This window comes from Canis lupus, chromosome 5, assembly GCF_003254725.2.
Source record: "Canis lupus dingo isolate Sandy chromosome 5, ASM325472v2, whole genome shotgun sequence".
NCBI lineage: Eukaryota > Metazoa > Chordata > Mammalia > Carnivora > Canidae > Canis > Canis lupus.
The window spans coordinates 46,282,989-46,304,678 of record NC_064247.1 but is presented as its reverse complement, the minus strand read 5'-3'; the positions used below and the strand labels follow the sequence as shown (position 1 = coordinate 46,304,678).

The window sequence follows — 21,690 nt, the reverse complement described above, 5'->3', positions numbered from 1 at the left end:
GCTGTAATCATGGAGAGAAACTGCGTGAAAGGTACATTGGACTTCTCTGGTCTTTACACACCCTTTGATTTATTGAAGAGATGTGCCCTCCACCCCTTCCCAATTCCTAGACTATAGGAATCTAGCAGCTTTTCTGGGCCATTGGAGTAAGTGTTTTTTCAGCTCCTTCCCACAGATGGGGATGTTCTCCCAGGCTCTAGTAAAGGCGTTAAGCAAGAACCCAGATATCTTTCTGGCCACATTTTTGGCTTTCAAGTGAACATTGAAACTGAGCCCCCAGGCCAGAGGGTCTATATTTACAAGGCACCTTCTGCATCATCTTCCATTTAGTTTTCTTCTTTTTTGGCACCTGAGAATTTCTTTCCATTCAATCTCAGCTATGCATTATATATTGTTTTGTGATATTTTATTCAGTACTCTGGGTGTTTGTAGCCTCGTTGGGGTGGGGTGGGAGGAATGACTCATGGGAGGAAGAGCCTATTTCTATCAGTTTCTATTGTTACCCTATCACACTGTTTATAATTGTGTTTCTGTACTCTCCCACTGGACTGTGAGTTCTTGAAAATGTCAAGGACCAGGACATGCTTTTTCATCCCAGTTCTTATACATAGAAAGGACTAATACATATGTATATTGAATGAATGAATAAGTTGAATGAGTGAGTGGGTGAGTGACTCTGTAGAGTTCCATGGAAGAGAATCCAAGTATGATAGTTTTTAAGTAAGATAGTTTTCAAGATTATTGCTATTGACTGTAAAGAATATGTGTGTTATTGTGGTGCTTTGTGTAGCATAATTCCTTTAAATACAAGAAGTGCATGTGGTCTGTAATATTAATTTAGCAGACTTGGAAATAGTATGTCCAAATTAAAACAAGGCATTTAATGGTGATTCCTCCAGAAGTATTTCCTCCCCTCCCTTTGTGTCCCTCACTATCCTTTTTGGGTTTTAGAACCAGGAAACCAGGCATTAACAGGGAGGAAGTGTTCATCTCAGGTACTGGTTCTCAAACTTAGAATTCACAGGGATCCTCTGAGGCTGCGTAGCTTAGAATTCACAGGGATCCTCTGAGGCTGAAGGGGGCTTAAGCCAGAGAGCAAGCAGATACACCTTTCAGCATACCCCTGCCCCCTGATCTTAGTACAGTTGGAGATGCACTGGTTCTACTGTCAGACTTCCCTGCCCAGGTGGATCAGAATTCCTCCCCCTATTCCAACAACCTGAGTAGGCAAGTGCCTTCATGTGTCTGCTTCAGGTTCTTCAATTTGAGAATGGAGATAGTAATGGCACTTAATGATGGACTTGTGGACAAGATCTCCAAGCCTCTCACATTAAGAAAACCTGGACTCCCCCTCCTTTTTTTTACATTTCCCTCTACATAAAAATATGAATAATACCACAAATTTTGGTATGTGTAAAATTTTTTTTCAGCAAGTTAATGGCTTGCCAACCTGCATAGTAATTATGCTATTTACAAAGTCATTACAGGTTTTATTTTAAAAACATGGTTTCATAGTGCAATGTAGGTTGTGTGGTTGGGAATGTGGTTTAATGTGGCAGGATCATGCCTTCTTTTCTCTCTGTGACTGTACCGATAACTTCATTTAAAGATTATATCAGAAGTCCCAATTTGAGGGCCTTAAGGATTATAGGGTCGTCGTGAACCCTGAGCATAGTAATTCTCCAGTCCTGACTGTCTCACATAGGGTGAGAAAGTCTCTAACTTATATCTCTTCTCAGTAAGTTAAGTCCCCAGAGTGGAGGGGCCACTCATTCAGGATCCCAGATGCTCTGTAAACCCAGAGCAGGAGCAAAGCCCTGGCTGATAAACCACCTTGCACTGTTAGAGAATGTCGCCTGCCCAACTGTCAACTTTCCCAAACAGGTAATTTTGGGGAAGGTAACCTATGAGTAAAGGTAACTTAGGGCTACATGGGCTTTTCTTCCACTGAGGCACTGGAAATAGGAAGGAACCATGGCAGAGAGCCATCACCAAACAGTATCTAGAATGACACTGTGTATCCAAGAACGTGAAGCTATCAGCCCGCCCACCTCCTTTCTACTCTCCCCTGGCCCCTGTTGACCATGAACAGAGAAGTGTACTCATTTTGTGTGACTGACCCTAGCTGTTTGAAAATGCCCAGTGTGTCTCTCTGAACTCCTTTTAAGGGTACAGGTCACAACTTAGGGGCACAGACAGAAGCGAATGGAGCACAGAGAGAAGGCATGCATTTATTTCTAAGCCATTTCTAAGGCCTAGCTCTATTTAGGACTTCTGTGATTTTCGCCAGGTCACCCAACTGCTGTGGGCCTCACTTTCTTCATCTGTAAAATGAAGATGAATATTTCATATATACCAAATTAGAAGCTTATTTTTTTTTTAATTTTAAAAATGTTATTATTTATTTATTTATTTATTTATTTATTTAATAAAGCATTGGACCCTTTTCCATGATATCTGATAGGTGAAACAGAGAAATGGGAAATTGTTCCTGTTGCAGGAGGGTCTAAAGTCCTGTCCTCCTGTCCTCTTTCCCCCTGTATCTTCTAATCTTGCTCTGTAAAGATACCCCCACTAAATCCTGTAGACGCAAAAAAAAAAAAAAAAGCAGTTATATCTAGTGTATATCCAGATGTAACATTCTGGGACCCAGTGGCTCCGGTCATGAAGGACACTGGGGGTAGCCATTTGTCCCCTCATACTTGGCCTTTGTGACCACTGGGCTGGCCACCGATGTCCTGAATATGCTGGTTTATGTCTGTGTAACCTCACGTATCCCTGGATCAGGATACAGGATGTGGCATGGCTGGGTGCTTCTTGCAAGAGCCTCTACATCCTGTGAACGTTGAGTCTCTACCTGCCAACTGCTGAGATGAACCAGTAATCCTTTCAGAGAGCACAGGCTTTTATCAATTAGGAGGATTCAAGGCTGATTTTTTTTTCCTTTCCTCCAAATAACACTCCCACTGTTCAGACTTAAATACCAAAACCTTATGGTTTGCAGAATCAGTGCCAAGAAGTCAATCATCAGTGAAACTGCAAAGATAATAGCTCCTATTGATCAAATCGGGAGAAGAATGGTTTGCCCTCCTGCAGAGGTCAGGGAAGATAAGGGCTGGAGTTTTCTAAAACATGCTTGATTTGCCTAAATTGGATAAAAATACATAAAAGCACTTAAGTTCTTAAGAGAACTGGTGACCAATTCGGGAAAACCTCACAAAAATGAAAAGATTGGCTTAGTTTAGTAAGGCATGAGAAATAGAGTCTTTCTGAAAAGTATGGAGAATGTTATTTCAAACCTAGACGGTGACATAGCAGCTAACAGGAATATGTCTGCCTAGAGGATGACTATTATCTGCCTTAGTAGACAGAGAAGTCACAAAAGAGCTTGAGTGTCCACTCTGAGCTGGACAGTATGCAGGACCTTTTTGGACCATAATCTAATGTAATCCTTACCACAGTCCTGTGAGGTGGCTTTTATTGTCTCCATTTTACAGACAAGAAAATAGAGGTCAGAAGATGTTAAGTAACTTGTTCCTGATCATAAAATCAGTATTTTAATCTAGGTACGTGTTTCTATTAAGTACTCTACTATCTCCCAGTTGGCACATATTAATTTGCTCTTACCACAGTAATTTTACACAAAGAAAAGTTGCTAGTCAGGTACTAAATGTACTTGGAAATATCTCATCCTTTTGCCATGGTGAGGAGGTAGGAAAGAAGCCACAACCACTGGAGATCCTGCATGGTCAAGGCTGGTGGTTGTGTCTCTCTCTAAAGCTGCTACTGATCTTGGACTCCATAGAGCACAAGTTGAGAAGTACTGAATTTTTCTCACCTAAAGGCCAACCTTCCTTTTCGGGGAGGGGGAGCTTATTAAACATCATTTCTTTGTGGAGAGGGAGTTACTACTGTTAAACTTTTCACATAAAATAATCAGCCTTTCTTTTTAAAAAATGTGGCCTTGGAAGATAATATTTTTCAGGGAGGTTATTCATATTTTAAGATATTTTATCTGTTTTTATTATCATTTTATCTGAAAAGCTGAACATGTGGTTATCTAAAGGAATAGATCTTGAGGCTGAGAACGAAATTCCTCAGAATCATCACAATCACTTAATAAGCTTGTGAATTGAAATTATCTTTGCCATAGTCCAAGAGCCGAGTAGTAATTAGTGTCTAGGGACACATGGGGAACAATTTTACTGTTAGCAGTGCCAAGAATCTATTCATTTGTCATCGGTCCCAAATTATATTTAATCAGCAACTCAAACTCAGGTTAGAAAAACCAAGTGACATAGAGCTAACTTTCTATAAAATTAATACTGTAAAATGAAACCTATATTTCTGGCAGTTTAACTGTGAGCAGCAGTAAGATGAAGCTATGAAAATGTTGAATGTAAATACTGTCAAGGTCTGTCTTAATCCCACCACTTCCCCACCTTTTGCTTCCTTGCCTGAAATGCTGCCCTGGCTGCCATGCTTCTATTCCCAAGCTCCCTGAAGTCTGGGTATTGGAGGGCTTCATGAGCCCTTTATACGATGAACCACAGTAGTCCATAATATTGCAAACAAGGGGCCATTATTCAAAGAGCCCAAGTGGGTGGCAGCAGGATTGGGGTTAGATTGGAGCTGTGGTTGGAGTCATTCATGGGGGCCCCCAATTGTAGACAATTAGATCTTCCTCATGAAATCACTTGCATGAAATACTCATTCCTAGGACAAGTTGTTAATACCATGCAGAAGCACTGCCTTCTCTTGTGGTTTCGGGTTAAGCATTTTTCCTACTTGGAATACTTTTTTCTTTTTCACTTCATACTTTGAATCTTATGTGCTTTAACGTTCCTGCCATACTGCCCATCTGACTTCAGATCCCCTTAAAAGAATCTATGTTGTTTTTAGCTCACGACATAGGAGGGGACTGGGGCAATTTGGGTTGGAGAGGATGTGTATGGTTTGTCTTTCTTTCCCACTGCTGCTTGGACAGGGAAAGAGGGAAACCAAGGAGGTCTGCACAAACCAAACAACTCTTTTGTCTCTGCTGTATGTGACAGGTTGATCAGAGGCCCCGTAGACAAACTAGAAGTGAGTCTTTGCAAGGTCTCAGTGGGTAAACATCCTGTTCTTGGTAAAGCTCACTGACTATGGTGTGTGGCTACTATGGCCAAGTGGCAGCCAAGCCCCATCAGTAAATAAGGAAATGTTAGAAAGTGTGCTTATCTAGGTAAAAAGGTGAAGTCAGAGAGAGGTAAGATGAAAAACAAATCAGGTTCCACAGATTTGAGTACCAGGTAGCATGAGCTACTAGGAGATGTGTGGACAATAGGCCTGAATTTGAATTGCAGTTCTTCCACTTACTAAAAAGTTCACCTTGCATTTCAGATCCATTTTTAGTGGCTACCTAGAGCACTATGTTGAAAAGACTCTAAGGCAGATCCCAGATTTAATAAGCAAAAAGGACCATAATTGTTTAATGATGTCTGCACCAGATTGAAGGAAGGGGAATTGACAGCATGGGTACCATATATCTTTTTTCTTTAAAAAAAAAAAAAAAAAGATTTTATTTATTTATTTTGAGAGACAGAGAGAGACAGAAAGCATGAACTGGGTGAGGCAAAGAGGGAGAAGGAGAGGGATAAGCAGACTTCCTGCTGAGTCCCAAGACTCAGTTCCAAGGAGCTCAATCCCAAAACCTTGAGATCATGATCTGAGCCAAAGTCAGACAGACACTTAACTGACTGAGCCACCCAGGTGCTCCTGGGTGCCATATATCTTAATGTCATTGGTTCTGAGTTCTCTGAGATCCTGCTCAGTACTAATGTTCTGTAATACACCGTGTGTGTGTGTGTGTGTGTGTGTGTGTGTGTGTGTGTAGATACGGCCTAAGGGGAGGTTAGTGAAACCCCATTAAAATGTACTCGTAGGATGGTGTCGTGACTTAAAATTTCAAAAACAACAACAAAAACATCATTTGGGTATTACAGTCTATTACTGAAGAGTTTTAAAATTTTTAAATTTTGATAGTGCATTGATTTGTATGTTTGCTTTAATTTATGGTGGTTTTGAAAATTGCCTTTAAGTTTAGTTACCTCAATTAACTCTCATATTCAAACAGCTTTCATTTGTCTTAACTATAAGTTTCAATGTAAGGAAATAGATTTCTCTATTAATAGAAACCCTATCAATTCACAAATACAAAAAATAAAACAGTAGCAAGAACAATTTAGCTCTCATTTTTCATGGAAAGACTATTGACTATATTAGTCTAGGAGTAGTCCTCTCACAAGAAAAAGCAGATTCTATGTTTGATAATGTGTGGTCATTTCTCTAGGTTTGTTTTTTTGTTAATGAAATATTTGTATTTTAACTTTCAAGCCCTTGTTTTAAAGAAAAACCCTTTCAATCTGGCCTACAGATTGTTCATCTGGATAGCCTCTGTAATGCAGGCGCCTCTGTCTGGCAAGCAGAGCAGCCATTCCGGCTTAATAAGCTATGGGATTGCAGTGGTCTCTCTGAAAAGGCAGGGCCTTTGGAAATCTCCTGTAATGCTTCTAACAGCCCATAAGTTACTTATATATTTAATATCACCCTTGTCTTTCTCCCCTTCCTTCTTTTTCTTTCCAGAAACAGAGTTGTCAGTCACTGCTGAGTTAGTGCCTACCTCATCGTGGAACATTTCAAGTGAACTCGACAAAGGTACAAAATGGGGATGCATAGGGGAGGTGGAGGCATGGGGGAGGGGGTGTGAGTGAAACTCCATTTTTAATCCTGGCATGGCCTTCTTTGAAATCAGCTGCTTTTTAGATCATTAGAAGGAGGCGGGGGCCAAAATAAATCCCTTGCTTACTTTGTGATTATTTAACATTTAATTACTTGGAATTCTATTATTTCTGGAGAGCTTTTCCCCCCCCCCTTCTTTCCTTTCCCTTCTTCCTCTAAAATGTTCCATATGGTAAAAATGCTTCAAGATGTGAAATAGGGTTGTTTCTGACCTTCCTGACACTGCATCTAGTGGATCTTATTTAGGGGATTTGATTCCGCCTGAGCCAGGATTGATCAGAGCTGTTTGCTGGGTGACCTTTTACAGTGACTATTTGATGTGCTTGCAGGGTTCAGGGCAGAGTATTTGGAATGTTTGTAATTGCCTGTGCGTACAGATGGCGGCTTCCTGTGCGCACGTGGGGAACAGGTTCCTGCTATGAAGTTGTTGTAGTATTAATTAAGCTCCACCATATGCTAAGCACTGGCCACTAGATTGGGATCCTCTGTCTGGGAATGGTAAATCAGAACACGTTCAAAGCCCCTACAGCCTGGCTCATCCTACCCTTCCAGGCTTATTTCTCTTTAGTCCCCTTAATGTCCCTTTATGCATCTCCAGTGAAATTTCTATTTCTTCTTCTATACTCCATGCTTTTCTTCCTCTCTGCTTTGGCCAAAGCTATTCTTTCCACCTGAATCATTCCTTTTTTCTTTGCCAGTAACCATTCTCTCCCTTCTGCATGCCACAAATTACTTATCCTTCCAGACCAAGAATGAATTCTATATTAGCCACAGTCTTATCTAATCCCTGAGCAGGAAGTGGCCTTTCCTTCTTTGGAACTCCCATAGCCCTTTTCCCTGTTCTTCTCTTAGCATTTTCTGTGTTATATCATGGTGATTTATATACCTGTCTATCTCATTCTTAAGCCTGAAAGTTCCTTGTAAATGAAATTCTGTTTTATTCTTGTCCTCTTTCTTTTTCTTTGTCTCCATCACAAAATCTAGCACCGACTCCTGTTCTTAGGAAATCCTCAGTAAGTATGTGTGAAATAATGAGTCACAACTTATCTCAGGCAATACATATGAATGGGCACATCTGTCTATATATGTGCAAATTCATTAAACTTACTGAGTTTCTGCTTTAGTTAGGCATGATTCAGGTTCTGGGAGTATAGTGATAAAAGCTCAAAAATCATTGTCTTTTATATCAGATGCCTTTTATAATCAGCTCTCCTTGTCAGCTCATGTGTTCACTGTGAGTTGTATTTAATCTCTGAAGAGAGAAAACCTTATAGAACAGTAATTGGCAAGGTTATGTTGATGGTTGTAGACTTTATTATTTTTTTAAGATTTTATTTATTTATTCATGAGAGACACACAGAGAGAGGCAGAGACATAGGCAGAGGGAGAAGCAGGATCCTTATGGGGAGCCCAATGTGGGACTCTGGGATCATGCCCTGAGTTGAAGGCAGATGCTCAACCACCAAGCCACCCAGGCATCCCGGTTGTAGACTTTATTAGGCATTCTTAGAGTGGTGGGATGAGGTGAGCTATCTTTTCACCTTAAAAAAAGGACATTTGGAATAATTTTCTCTTGTCAAATTTATTTTGGACATTCTTTTTCTAGTTTAGGATTTAAAAGAGACTGTATGGTATTTCTCTGTTCAGCACCAGTACAATGCTTAGGAGTCAGTAGATTTTCAACAAATACTTATGATTTTTTTTTTAATGTGAAAGAAGACATAAACCACACTAAATGTCAACTCGGTCCCCACTCTGTAACAAGCACTTTACTAGGTGCTTTCAAGAATGTGAACATAATTGGCAAACTCCTTATGGCACCAACAGTAAAAATTATATCATTATCATTTGATCAGGTTCCAGTTATGGCTATAAGAGGCCATCAGTTATGTACTAAAAAGTTAGCAGAACCACCAGTCAAGAACCTAGGCTGCCAGACTTTGAATTTCTACCAGACCAACACTGTAATTAGCAGTGAGTGTCCTTTAGGAAAATAGTAGTGTCAATAGTTGTGAACCTCTTGCTAAAATGCTGGACTTAGGCAGGCCCCAAATTTTTGTTTGTTCAGCATGGCCTTCCAGAGGGCATGGGTGACTTTCCAGGGATTCTTGGTGTCCTATTTCTCTAGAAGATATTTAGTATATGGTCTTTCATTCCCATCTAGAATCAGAAAGAAAGCTGATTAATTCTTTCATTCATTGATCAAATCTTTCTGGCTTCCTACTCTGGTCTGGGCACTGTCTGAAAAATTAGTATTGAAAGATGAATTAGACAAAGACCTCCGTCTTCCATGAACACAGAGCCAGGTGGAAAAGACTGGTATCTAAATGTATAATCAAAGCCTTCTGGTCAATTTGATAGATTGGGCTGTCAAGGGACATTCCCCTCTAATTGCTGGTGGAAATACACAATGAAAAGAAAAAATCATTGACAGGCTGGCACACAAAAAGTAGAAATCTCCAGGTGCCAGAAGAGCAAGCTCAGTAGTAGAGCAATGATCAGCAAAAAGGAATTAAACAAAAGGTTTTATAATAAATATAGGAAATGTGTATGGTTCTCAGGGGCTAGAGTTTCAATATCCCATGGGGATGAGAAATGAGGCCATAGGAAACAAACTTGCTGCCTAAGCTGTCAGTGAGGAAAGACTGGACCAAGTGTGAAAGGACAGTTCTACTGAGGATGTGGTGTGGAGGTCTATGAACTACCCTGGGCTGTTGGGGCCACCGATGGGAAATGCAAGCCCGAACCTGTACTATATGGGGCTTAGGGGTTGGAGTTCTCATGTAGTACACAAGCTACAAACCAAGAAGATAATGTAAAAACTTGGTCTGGAATTGATTAAACTCTGAAACTCTGACAGGGGACAACCTAAAACCAGCTCACAAAATGTCTCAACATCCCAGTGCATGTGGCACCCTAACAAAAACAAAATTCTAAAAATCAAAACCACTAAATAACAACAGCAAATTCCTACTGATGTTGAGTTTACTTTTAAAAATTATAGTACAGGGCAGCCCTGGTGGCCCAGCAGTTTAGCGCTGCCTTTCGCCTGGGGGGTGATCCTGGAGACCCAGGATCGAGTCCCATGCCAGGCTCCCTGCATGCAACCTGCTTCTCCCTCTGCCTGTGTCTCTCTGTCTCTGTCTCTGTCTCTGTCTCTCTCTCTCTCTCTCTCTCTGTGTCTGTCATTAATAAATAAATAAAAAATCTTTAAAAAATAAAATAAATAAAAATTATAGTACACGCAAGAGAGGAATAAAAGAGTGAGCAGACAAGACACACAGAAAAGGTCATACCTTAGAAACTAGACAATAGACCGATTTGAGAGAGAATATATAGTGTGTGTGTGTGTGTGTGTGTGTGTGTATGTTTCATGGGAAGAATAAATAAATAAACTGCCTCATGGTGAAGAGGAAATTAGAAACCATAGGGCAAGTATAGGATAATATGATAAAAAAAAGTAGGTTTTAAAAGAACTAAGTAGAAATTCTAGAACTGAAAAGCAGTTATAGAAATTAGAAGCTCATCAAATGGGTCAAATAGTGGATGCATTCAGCTAAAGAGAAAAATGGTGAACTAGAAGATGGATTTGAGGGCAGCCCGGGTGGCTCAGTGGTTTGGCACCGCCTTTGGCCCAGGGCGTGATCCTGGAGAACCGGGATCGAGTCCCATGTCAGGCTCCCTGCATGGAGCCTGCTTCTCCCTCTGCCTTTGTCTCTGCCTATCTCTCTCTGTGTCTCTCATGAATTTTTAAAAAAAGAAGATGGATTTGAAATAGCATAGTGGTTAAGAGAATGAACTCTGGGGCCAAGGTGACAAAGTTTGAACCCTGTATCTACTACCTACATTCTGTGTGGCTTTGGGCAAGGCACTCCACCTATCTGTGCTTTGGTCTCCTCACTTGTAAGATGAGATAACAAAGGTAATTACCTCATCTGGTTGTTGTGAAAATTGACCTGGCTAGCAAATCTGATAAACTAATTGGAGAGAAAGCAGTAACAGCTGTTGTGGGTTAATATGATTATTACTTTGGGTTTTATAGGAAAAAAAGTCGTAGGCACTTTGGCAGGCTTGTAGGGAAAGCATATTTTAGAGATTTTAGATCTTGTTCAATCAGCCCATGTCCTCAGCTTTTCCATTCTGGCCTTCCACAAGTGCATGTTCACCCACACCAGTGCCACACTTTTTTTTTTTTTTAAGTTTTTATTTATTTATTCATGAGAGACACAAAAAGAGAGAGAGAGAGGCAGAGACACAGGCAGAGGGAGAAGCAGGCTCCAGGCAGGAAGCCCGACATGGGACTCGAACTCTGGTCTCCAGAATCACGCCCTGGGCCGAAGGCGGCGCCAAACCACCAAGCCACCCAGGGATCCCCCAGCACCACTTCTTAGCTTGATAAGCAAGCTTCTCCCTGGTCTTACCCCTGCTGACTCCTCTCACCTCATCCCTACCCCTGTACTTTATGCTCCATTTGTTTCAACAACCTGCCTCTAATTCCCTAAATGTACCACTCTGTTTCTAGTCTCTGCACCTTTGTTCATGCAGTTTCTTCAGACTGGATTGCATTGAACTTCCTTCTCCTCCTGGCTAACTCCTTTACTTAAGTATTGTCTGAAGCATTCCCCTAGTGCTCCTAATGGGAATAGTGCTGAATAAGATAGGCAGCATCCCTGCTTTGCTGACCTTGCATGAAAGAGAGAGAGAGAAAGAGAGAGAGAGAATGTATGAATCCATTTATCAGTCCCATTGACCATGCCATCTACGGTACCCTGAAATACTTCATATGTGGCGTATCACATCACCCCACATCTATCTTGATCAGAGTCCTTACCATGCTGTATTGAAATTACCTAGTTTGTGCCTGCTTTTTGAAGTTAAGGGTTCCCTTATCTATTGGCATGCTCTAATTACCCAACACAATATCTGCTGTGTATAGTAGGAAACATGGTGCTAAATTGCTTGGGTTCATATCCCAGCTATTTCAATTCATAGCTGCTGCAAGTGAATATACCTGCTGTGTGCAAGGCACTGGGTAAACATGTTGCATGCATCATTCGAATTCATACCACCCTTTATGGTAGAACAGATAAGCAACTGAGGCTCATCAGGCTTAAAGGAGTTGGCTGAAGGGCTCTGGTGGTGAGTGGCAGTGCCAGGATTCCCACCAAGGCCTCCAGGCCAAGTTTAGGGATCCACTTTCAACGTGGCAGCTGATTACACCCCCTCCTATGCATTCCCCTTCCCTCCTTCTTGGGCCAAGTTTGTCAAAGGTAGAAGCAGTAAAGTAAGCCCCATCAGTTGGTGTTCTTTAATGCCTTTCTCTTCACCCAGCTACTCTGTTCCACCCATCAACCCCACCCTGGTTCCCCAGACTCACTCAGGTCCTGTTTTTCTGTTAAATGAGTCCAGTCAGTGGCATTAAACAGTTACCTGTTTATCCTTTCCAACAGGAAATGAAATCTAAAAGAGACAAGGCCACCCGGGAAGAGCCGTTGAAAGCTACTATTGATGAGGCATGGGGGTAATTTCTGAAACAAATGCTTCAGAACTGAGTACCTTCTAAAATAAATGGATCTACGGGGGCCCCACCTCAGCTTCCCCATGGGGATTTTGGGATGGGGTGTGATGAGGGCCTCTTTCCCCTTCTTGCATTTTCAGTCACATGAGGTCTCAGAGGTTCTCTGTAGAAAGCCAAATGTTTCTTTTGGAGAAAGGACTGGAAATTGCACCCGTAGGTAGCAGAAAGGGAGGGAGCCTCCTACTTAAAAAAAATACTGAGGCTTGCTTCCAACTTCAAATAGTTCTCTGTGCTGACAGACTAGATCTGGGGGTATTTTTGTCCTGTTTTGCTTTCTCAAATGGAGACCTGGCTTTCTCTATGAAGCTTAGAGCTTTACACACAGTAGGGAAGTGTACAGTGTGATTCTTATGAGCATGAGTTCTGGAGTTACTATGACTCTGAGCTTCCTTTTACTCACCTCTGGAGTGAGGGCCTTTGAATCTATCACCTAAGACTTTTGCTGGCCAACAAACACATCTCTAGTACCACTTGTGTATTGTGCCAAGGACATCTGCTTGCGTGGTCATAACAAACAGATAGATACATGCTGGCCTCGGTCCCTTAGCCTACCTCTTCCCTGAGAGCTTGCCTGTCAAGAACTATGACCAGGTTCTCTGGTTCAGGAGTGGTTGCTTCCTCTTGTCCCTTTTTTTCTGTTACTTGATTTGGCACTTAAAGAATCTGTTTAAGTGATATTGACTGGCCTGTACACTTAGCCCAAATAGGGTAGCTGGATCCTTTACTTGTGCTCCTGGTTGTATGGATTTGGAGCAGTGGCAGTGGGTGAAGGAACAACATAAAGAAGGACTGGATCAGGAGTCTTGGTACTTGGCAGGCTAACGAACAGTCTTCCTAGGACTGGGGTCTTTGAAGGCTTATCCATTTAGTGTCCCATCTTCAAAACTGGTAGTTGGTGGGAAGAATTTCTGGTGGAACTCCTGGGGTAGCCTGTGATGTTTAAGACAGCACCATTTCAGTAGGTGTTGGGAAGGGAAACCTTCCTCTGTCCTCTGAGGTCCTTCTAGCTGGATTTAGAATCAAATTGACATGAGACAGATTAACAGGAGAAAATCAAATTTAATAGGCATATGTATGGGGAACCCAACACAGACATGAGATTCCAAAAACAAGGCAGTAGGAAGCTTATCTGAGCTAAGGAGAGAGGTAGGGCCTGAGGATACAAAGAGGAGGAAGGCCATTATGCAGGAAAGTGACAGATGCTAGGAAAAATAAGGTTGCCCTATTATGCGGGTAAGTTTCTCAGCCTACTGGGAGTTTCTATTCATAGCTCTCTTCCAGTCCAAAGTGAGATGTAGTATAACTATAAAACACACACTGGATTTCAAAGGCTTGACATGATAAAAGAACTTGAAATATCCCATTAATAATTTTCCTATCAACTACATGTTGAAATGATCATTTCTCATGTATTGAATTAAGGGGAAATATATTATAAAATTAATTTTACCTAATCCTTTTTAATGCTGCTACTAGACAACATAAAATTACACATGATGCTTGCATGTGTGGCTTGTGTTATATTTCTATTCAAAGGTGCTGCCGTAATGAAACAACAGCTGGAATCTTAGGTAAATCTCCTAACCTGTGTTTCCTCCTTAGAGCATGAGATATTCTTGTGCCCATTCCAGTTTTAAAACTCTAAGAACTACTTTTTATGAAAAGAAACTTTTCTAAAACAGATCCTGTGTCTGTATATAATACTTTAAAATATCTAGGCATAAGGGATTATCGTTACTGATTATAATCTGATCATTAACTCAAAAAAGGCAATATTTTGAGTAATGTACTTTTTGTGGAGAAAAACTCTGCAGGTTAGAAATCTGAAGCATCGAGGGATTATAATTTGATAATGAAGGACAATAGCAGAATCACAGAGCAATGCAGGAATTGCAGATCTGGGGCAGTAGTTGAGCACTTTCAAACAGGGCCCTATTACATATCCTGCATTGCCTCTGTCTCTCAAACCCAGTCTTACACTGTTCTCCTAAGCTGGCTATGCACCCGATGCACTCACTCCCTTTTAGGTTCCTCCAGCAAGCTAAGCTCTTTTCTTGACCAGGGGCACTTGATATGCTGTTCCTTCTACCCAGAATCCTCTTTCCCTTTTCAGATATTGGCATAGTTGTCAGCCACTCAGGTAAGTTATTCCTAACCATCCAAAGTTAGTCTCCACCATTAGTTTTCTTTTCCTTTATAGGAATTAATAAAAAAAAAAAAAATCCAGTCTAGTTCTGGAAGCAGTGAGAATACCTTCTTGATAGGAAAGTAGAGAAGTAGAGGAGCTTCTTGCCAGCTCTGCTGTGTCTGCTTTATCCCTTGCTAATTGACAAGTCCTTAGTCCCTCTGGCTAGAACCCAGGGTGGAGCACATGATATAGAAATCAGTTACCCTTCAACCAAGCTGTGCTCTCTATAGGACTCTTGTTAATCTTCTTTACTTGATAAGCCTATTTGTTTTAGGGAAGGAACCTCCAAGATAAGGCCTATGGAATTCTGTCCTAAATTACAGGGAAAATGCCCCTATATGGTCAATCTTGCTTCTTCAGAACCTGCTCAGAGGGGAGGAGCTTACTAGTGGGGCCCATCACAGGAGCAGAGGATCAGCTTCCCCACTCAATGGTCTTTCCAGCTCCAATTCTTGGCACCAATCCCTCCCATCAGCCCTCTTGTCTCCTCCTCCATGTGCTGCTGTCAGTAGGGCATTCAGCTTAGAGGGATGAGGCCCTAGGGTGTTCCACAAGAGGCCAATTTGGCTGTGTGAGGAGCACAGAGCTCCCTGCTCCCTGCTCCCAGCAACCACCACCCAGTTGAGACAGAGGAGCAGTCAAATAAGCTTGGAAATGTTTATGCTCCTATCAGGATAGAGATTTATCTACTTCCCATCATGGGTCTCAGATTCCTTACTCCCTTGGTACCATTTTCAGTAGTTGCTGTCTAAGACCAGGCACAATCTTGGAAGCATAAAACAGGAGGCAGCAGAGAGTTTCTTGATTTGCTCAGGCCATCCTTTTCCTTTCCTGCACATCTTTTAGTTTGGATTTAAACCTTCCTGCTGAACCTCCTGTCCACCCACTTTAGAAATGGCTTTGGAGTTTGGCCTCAAGAACTTTGTGGACTGAGGTCCTGCTCATAGAGATCATAGGCCTTTCTAGTCCTGGGCCTATGGCTTTGGTCAAGCTTTGCTCGAAGACTCACAAGGACATTTGGACTTAGAAGTCTTTTGGCTAAGGGCAGGAGAAGAGAGATCATACAAAGCACTTTGTTATCTGGCTCTCTCTCTCCAGTCTGTAATTGAAGGGTTTAAAAGTTTTCCAGTGATTCTAACTTGCAACAAAGTTTAAGAACCATCATTTTCAAGTTCTTCCAGGCTAATCTGTACTGCAGTTGACAACTTCCATAATATCTCTAACACGTGATTTATCCAGGTACAGAAGCTTGGAACTTTCTCCATTTCTGTTCTCAATTTTCTGGGGTAGTATAAAGAAGGAGTGGGTTTGGAGAGAGAAGTCCTTGGTGTATATTTAAGCTCTATGGCTAACTCAGGTTCTTGAAAATTGAGCTTTAGTTTAGTGGGTTTTTTCTTCTTTTCTTCATCTCTTAAATGGGGAGAATACCAGTTTTCCACGATTGTTGTGAGTACTGAATGTGATGACATGTAAGAGGGTCAAGCTCAGGTTTCAGCCCTGATAAATAAATATAGTGATAGATATTGATACTAATATTGACAAAAAAAAGTTTATGTCTGAATAACTTGGCATAACTCCATCACCTCTATATGGCCACCAGGAGTAATACCTCCTTACCTCATGAACTATTAAGAGCTACCATCTATTAAGAGCGTTTCACATGTCATAAATCATGTGAAGTGATTTACATGCATTGTCACACTTAATCCTCATAATAGTTCTAAGAGATAGTGTGTCCATTTTACAGGTGAGAAAAAATAAGCCTTTGAGAAATGTCATGGGCTGAATGGTGGCCCCCCTCAAAGATATGTCCATGTCCTGATCCCAAGAACCTATGAATTTTACCTTATTTGGAAAAAGGGTATTTGCAGATGTAAGTTAATTAGAATTTTGAGAAGGGATTATCTCACATTATCTGGGTGGGACCTACATGCCTACAATTGTTCTCATAAGATAAAGGCTGAGGGAGATTTCATACAAACCCACAGAGGAGAGGGTGTTGTGAAGACCAAGGTAAAGACTAGGGAGATATAGTCCCACAAACCTGGGAATGTTGGGGCACCCACCAGAAACTGGAAGACCCAAGGATTGTACTCCCCCTAGAGCTCCTAGAGGGATCATAGTTCTGCCTGATTTAGGACTTCTGGCCTCAGAATTATAAGAATAAATTTTTGTTTACACCAAGTCTGTAGTAGTTTGTTATAGCAACATCAGGAAACTGATCAAAGCAATTTTAGCAGTTGGCCCAAAGTCCCATAGCAGGGAAGTCGAATTCAAACCCATGTCCTTGACCAATATATTATATTGCTTCCAACTGAACTGATATTTGTGATAGGGAGTACCTGGGTGGCTCAATCAATTAAGCATCTGACTCTGGATTTCAACCGAGGTCATGATCCTGAGATCATGAGGATCACGACCTGGAGCCCTGCATTGGACGCTGCACTGAGTGTGGAACCTGCTTAAGATTCTCTCTCCTTGGGCAGCCCGGGTGGCTCAGCAGTTTAGCGCCGCCTTCATCCCAGGGCCTGATCCTGGAGACCCAGGATCGAGTCCCAAGTCGGGCTCCCTGCATGGAGCCTGCTTCTCCCTCTGCCTGTGTCTCTGCCTCTCTCCCTCCTCTCTGTGTATTCTCATGAATAAATAAATAAAATCTTTAAAAAAAAAAAAAAAGATTCTCTCTCCTTCTGCCCTACCCCTCACATGCACGCATGCTCTCGCTCTCTCTCTAAAAAAAGAAAAGAAAAGAAATTTGTAATAAAATGCCTTAGACTCATTTACTCGACAAATGTTTATTGAGTGCCTAGAGTGGACGAAGCCTCTACTGGGGGTGGAAGATGCAGTAATGAACAAGACAAAAATAGTCAACCGCTCAGTGAAAGAGAGACTTTAAGAATGAAGGTCACATGCACACATATACTAAAAATCATTCATTTTAGCAGTGATGGGGCTTTAGAGAAGTATGAAAGCATACTTGTATGAAAAGAGCCTGTGACCCTGGAACAAAGGATTCTCACATTCTCCCTGGCTAGGCCCTCCTAATAGCTACCCGAGGTAGAGGTCAACCCTTCATTTTCTTGGCCTGTCTCCTGGGAACCTCCAAGCCTACAAATCCATGTCAGCCTTCCTGAAGGTAGTCTACCAACAGGGCAAGTCCCTTGCTAGGAGATGGACCCACAACAGGAGGAAGGCAGTGAGGCCTTCAGCAGGCAGTGAGCTCTGCAACCCATTACAGACATCATTATGAGGCAGTGGAGTGTGGGGAAACTGTTTTTAGACAAGGTTGGAAAATTTTGCATTCCTGTGCCCGGCAAGATTTCCTGTAGGGCCATGAGAAGCTCACTAATCATCTCTTTAGTTCCAAGCGATATTACTTCAGGGCAGTTCCTGTCAAGGCCCCATGCTTAAATATCTCTTTGCCTGGGTTTATTCCATCAAATGCTTCATTTGTTTTTGAAAAAAAAAAAAAAAAAGCACCGGGACTTAGCTGGTCCAGCAGCCTAGGAAGTTCAATTCACCACATGCCTCAGAGGGCTCCTAGCTCTGCACCCAATTGCTACAACTAAGATAAACTTATTTTCTGACCGTTTTCTGCATATGATTCCATTTTATGTGGGCCCTAAGTCAGACTCGACCAAAGCCAGCCACTCTAATATGCTTGTGCAGAATTCAAAATGGCTTGCAAGAATTTTCTATTGGTCACCACTTGTCTTCTGAATTCAGGAAGCTGTGCTTTCTCAGGGAGCTTGCCCAGATTTCTAATTTCAGGGGTTTTTCTCCAACATTTATATCCATTTATTCACTCAACAGATATTTATTGAGTGCCAACCATGTGCCAGGTACTGCACTAAAGATACAATGGTAAAAACACAAAATTCCTCTCTCACGAACCTTACATTAGGTAGATTTAGCAAATCTGTGTGTGGAAAGTACCATTACAGCTAATACTTCCTGAATGTCTGTTCAATCCCGGGTGCTGTGCTAGATACTTTAATCACAATATCATCCCATTTAATGTGCCATAAAAACCCTGTGAGGTAGGTACTCTTGTGTCCATTTTATAGCTGGTAAAACAAGCTTACAGAGGTGCAGTGACTTGGCTCGTATATGGCAGACCCAGGATTCAAATCCAGGTTTTTATGACTACGAAGTCCATACTTTCAATGATTACCTAGTTCTATAACAACAACCCATGTTTATAGGGAGGAAAGAAAGCATGGGTTTATAAGCTTTTTAGCATATAGAATATCTTTTCTGTAAGAGAATATTCTTAATCATCCTTGAGTGATTTTTTTTTAATTTGTGTTTTCCCTCTAATTTCTATAATTTCTTCAGTAAATATCCTATACTCTTATAGTCAGATAAAATATAAAATACATAAGAAAATAAGAAGACTCATATATACCCCCAAAGAATTGAAAACAGGTACTCAAATCCATGGACATGAATGTTCATAGAATCACTGTGTATAATAGCCAGGAGGTAGAAACGGCCCAAATATCCTTAGAATAGGTAAACATACATACATACTTATATACAATGGAATATTATTCAGCCATAAAAGGCACAGTGTACTGATACATGCTACAATATTATTGGATGAACCTCAAAAATGTTATACTGAGTAAAGGAAACAGATACAAAAAGTCCCCATGATCATTAAATGTACAGAGACAAAAAGTAGAGGTTGCCAGAGACTGTAGAGAGGAGAGATAGGGAGCAATTGCTTAATGGATATGGTGTTTCCTTTTGGGGTGACAGACATGTTTGTGGGCTAGAGAGAAGTGGTGGTTCCATAATACCCATAATGTCCTCAATGCCACTGAATGATTTATTTACTTTAAAATGGTTCATTTCATGTTATGTGAGTTTTGCCTAAATAAAACAAAAATAAGAAAACCCCAAATCAGTAAAATAGACACACAGATAAGCTTCTATCATGCTCTTTGCGGTACTGCTGGTCCTCTGAGGGCTACAGAGGTGGGTTTGACGTCTCAATCCTGAAAGTGTGTTTACTTACTGCTACTGCCCCTAACCTGAGTCTGAGCCCTGGCATGGCAACTAACTGATAAAGGAACCTTGCTTGGGCCAGTCACTTAACCTGAACTTCCGGGCCCTCTGTTGTCATGCAAGAGTAATAATGTCCACAGAGATCAATGTTACATCCTTTTTTTTTTTTTTCAATGTTACATCCTAATATGATAAGGTTGTGCTCTGCAAGCTGAAGATTTGATCTGCATATGCTTTTCTAGTTTTTGTTTTTACATCAAGAACTGCTAGGTGATCTGAAATCCTCTCCAACTGCTTATCAGGCATGTGTGTTATAAGAACTAGGGAAATAGGCGGTAGAATCTTAGTGTATGGTTTTAGAGACCTTAACTTTTTGTTGCTGTTGATATTATTGTTTTCTATTTGTGGGTGTTTTGTTCTTGCCTATACTTTATAATAAAGTTTGTTCGGGTAAATAGGAATGTTTGGACTGAGCAACTGGGAGGGGGAATGGTGCAACCACATGGAAGACGGAATGGTGAACCACACAGAAGACAAGAGCTCAGAGGAAGTCTTTCTGCTGATGATGGGCATCTCTCTGCTAACGATTCCCAAAGGGAATCAGGTCAGTCTAACAATCTCAAACTTTGGGCTGGGATCACAGATAAATCCTGGGCAGACCTTGAGATGCTGGCCTTCAAATGAGTGCCACTTAGATGCTGATGATAGAGGGTCTTGCATCAAGTCAGTGTCACCTGCTGTAGCCCATCCCTCCCATGCTGCACAAACCTCCCAGGTGTGTCCTCTCAATTCTCCACAGTACTCGTCTTGCTAAGAGAAAGATTTGGGAAAGGCTTGAGGAACTCTTGAAAGACCACTGAAGAATCCAACTAAATAGCTTGGGTCCTTTCTCCAGGGTCAGTTAAACAGGCCTCATTAACCTCTGGTTTCAGGAAAACTAAGGTCTCCAGGAGACCTCGTTAGGATGTTGGGATCAGCAGCTCAGATCTTAAGATGTGAAGCAGGCCTGGAGGGTCTTCTGTGACTTCTATTGATATTTTCCTCAAAATGTTTTCTTCTTTAACAAATCTAGATTTGGGGTGCCTGGGTGGCTTGATTGGTTAAGTGACCAACTTTTGATTTTGGCTCAGGTGATGATCTCTGGGTTGTGAAATGGAGCCCCATTTTGGGCTCCATGCTGATCCTGGAGCCTTCTTGGGATTCTCTCTCTTTGCCCCTTCCCCAACTCACACCAAAAAATAAAAAAATTTTTTTTTAAATCTAGGTTTAAAAGTACTTATAGAAGCTCAATGTATTTGTTATAGAAAACCCAGAAAATGAAATTAAACCAAAATTATATAGTCACTGCTAACACATATTCTTTTAGTCTTTTTTCCATGCACGTTTTTATATTGATAGTCACCAAAATGGAGCCATATTGAGCATTCTGTGTTGCTGAACAGCATTTGTCTTTTCACAATATCACAATCCTCTTTCTGTATTATTAAGTATTTTCAATGACAACATTTTTGTGGGCCTTATTAGACATGTTCTGTTGTAGGGGCATTTCTTAATTTATTTAACCTATCCTCCATAGTTGAAAAAATCATTCCAGTTTTTTGTTATAAATAACACTGTGATGAAAATTGCTTTAAAGGGCCCGGACAGACAGTACCTAGCCTCATGATTTTTTGCGTGTTTTTTTTAAGATTTTATTTTATATATTTATTCATGAGAGACACACAGAGAGAGGCAGAGACACAAGCAGAGGAAGAAGCAGGCTCCTTGCAGGGAGCCCGATGCAGGACTTGATCCTGGGATCAGGATCACACCCTGAGCCAAAGGCAGAGGCCCAACTGCTAAGCCACCAAGGCCTTCCACATGATGTTATCATAAACCTATCTGCATATTTACGGTCTCTAGCAATAGCGCAGGAGAATGCGCCATTCTGCTTTCCTTCACCAACACTAGGTTGTCATTTTCTTAGTCAATGTCCATTTTATTTATTTATTTTAAAAGATTTTATTTACTTGAGAGAGAGAGAGCACACGCACAAATGGGGATAGGGGCAGAAATTGAGGGAGAAGGAGGCTCCTGCTGAGCAGGGAGTCCCAACTCAGGTCTCTATCCCAGGACCCTGGGATCATAACCTGAG

The 21,690-nt window shown here is 41.3% G+C and overlaps 1 protein-coding gene across 14 annotated transcripts in view; it reads left to right on the top strand.

The window, feature by feature from the left end:
• Nucleotides 1-21,690, top strand: part of ROR1 (receptor tyrosine kinase like orphan receptor 1) — a 486,769-nt gene that overhangs the window by 297,075 nt on the left and 168,004 nt on the right. For all 14 annotated transcript variants that reach the window (XM_049109518.1, XM_049109522.1, XM_049109519.1 and 11 more), the window contains one exon: nt 6,625-6,696. In XM_049109518.1, coding sequence (XP_048965475.1) covers nt 6,625-6,696 — 72 coding nt within the window. The remainder of the gene's footprint in view (nt 1-6,624; nt 6,697-21,690) is intronic.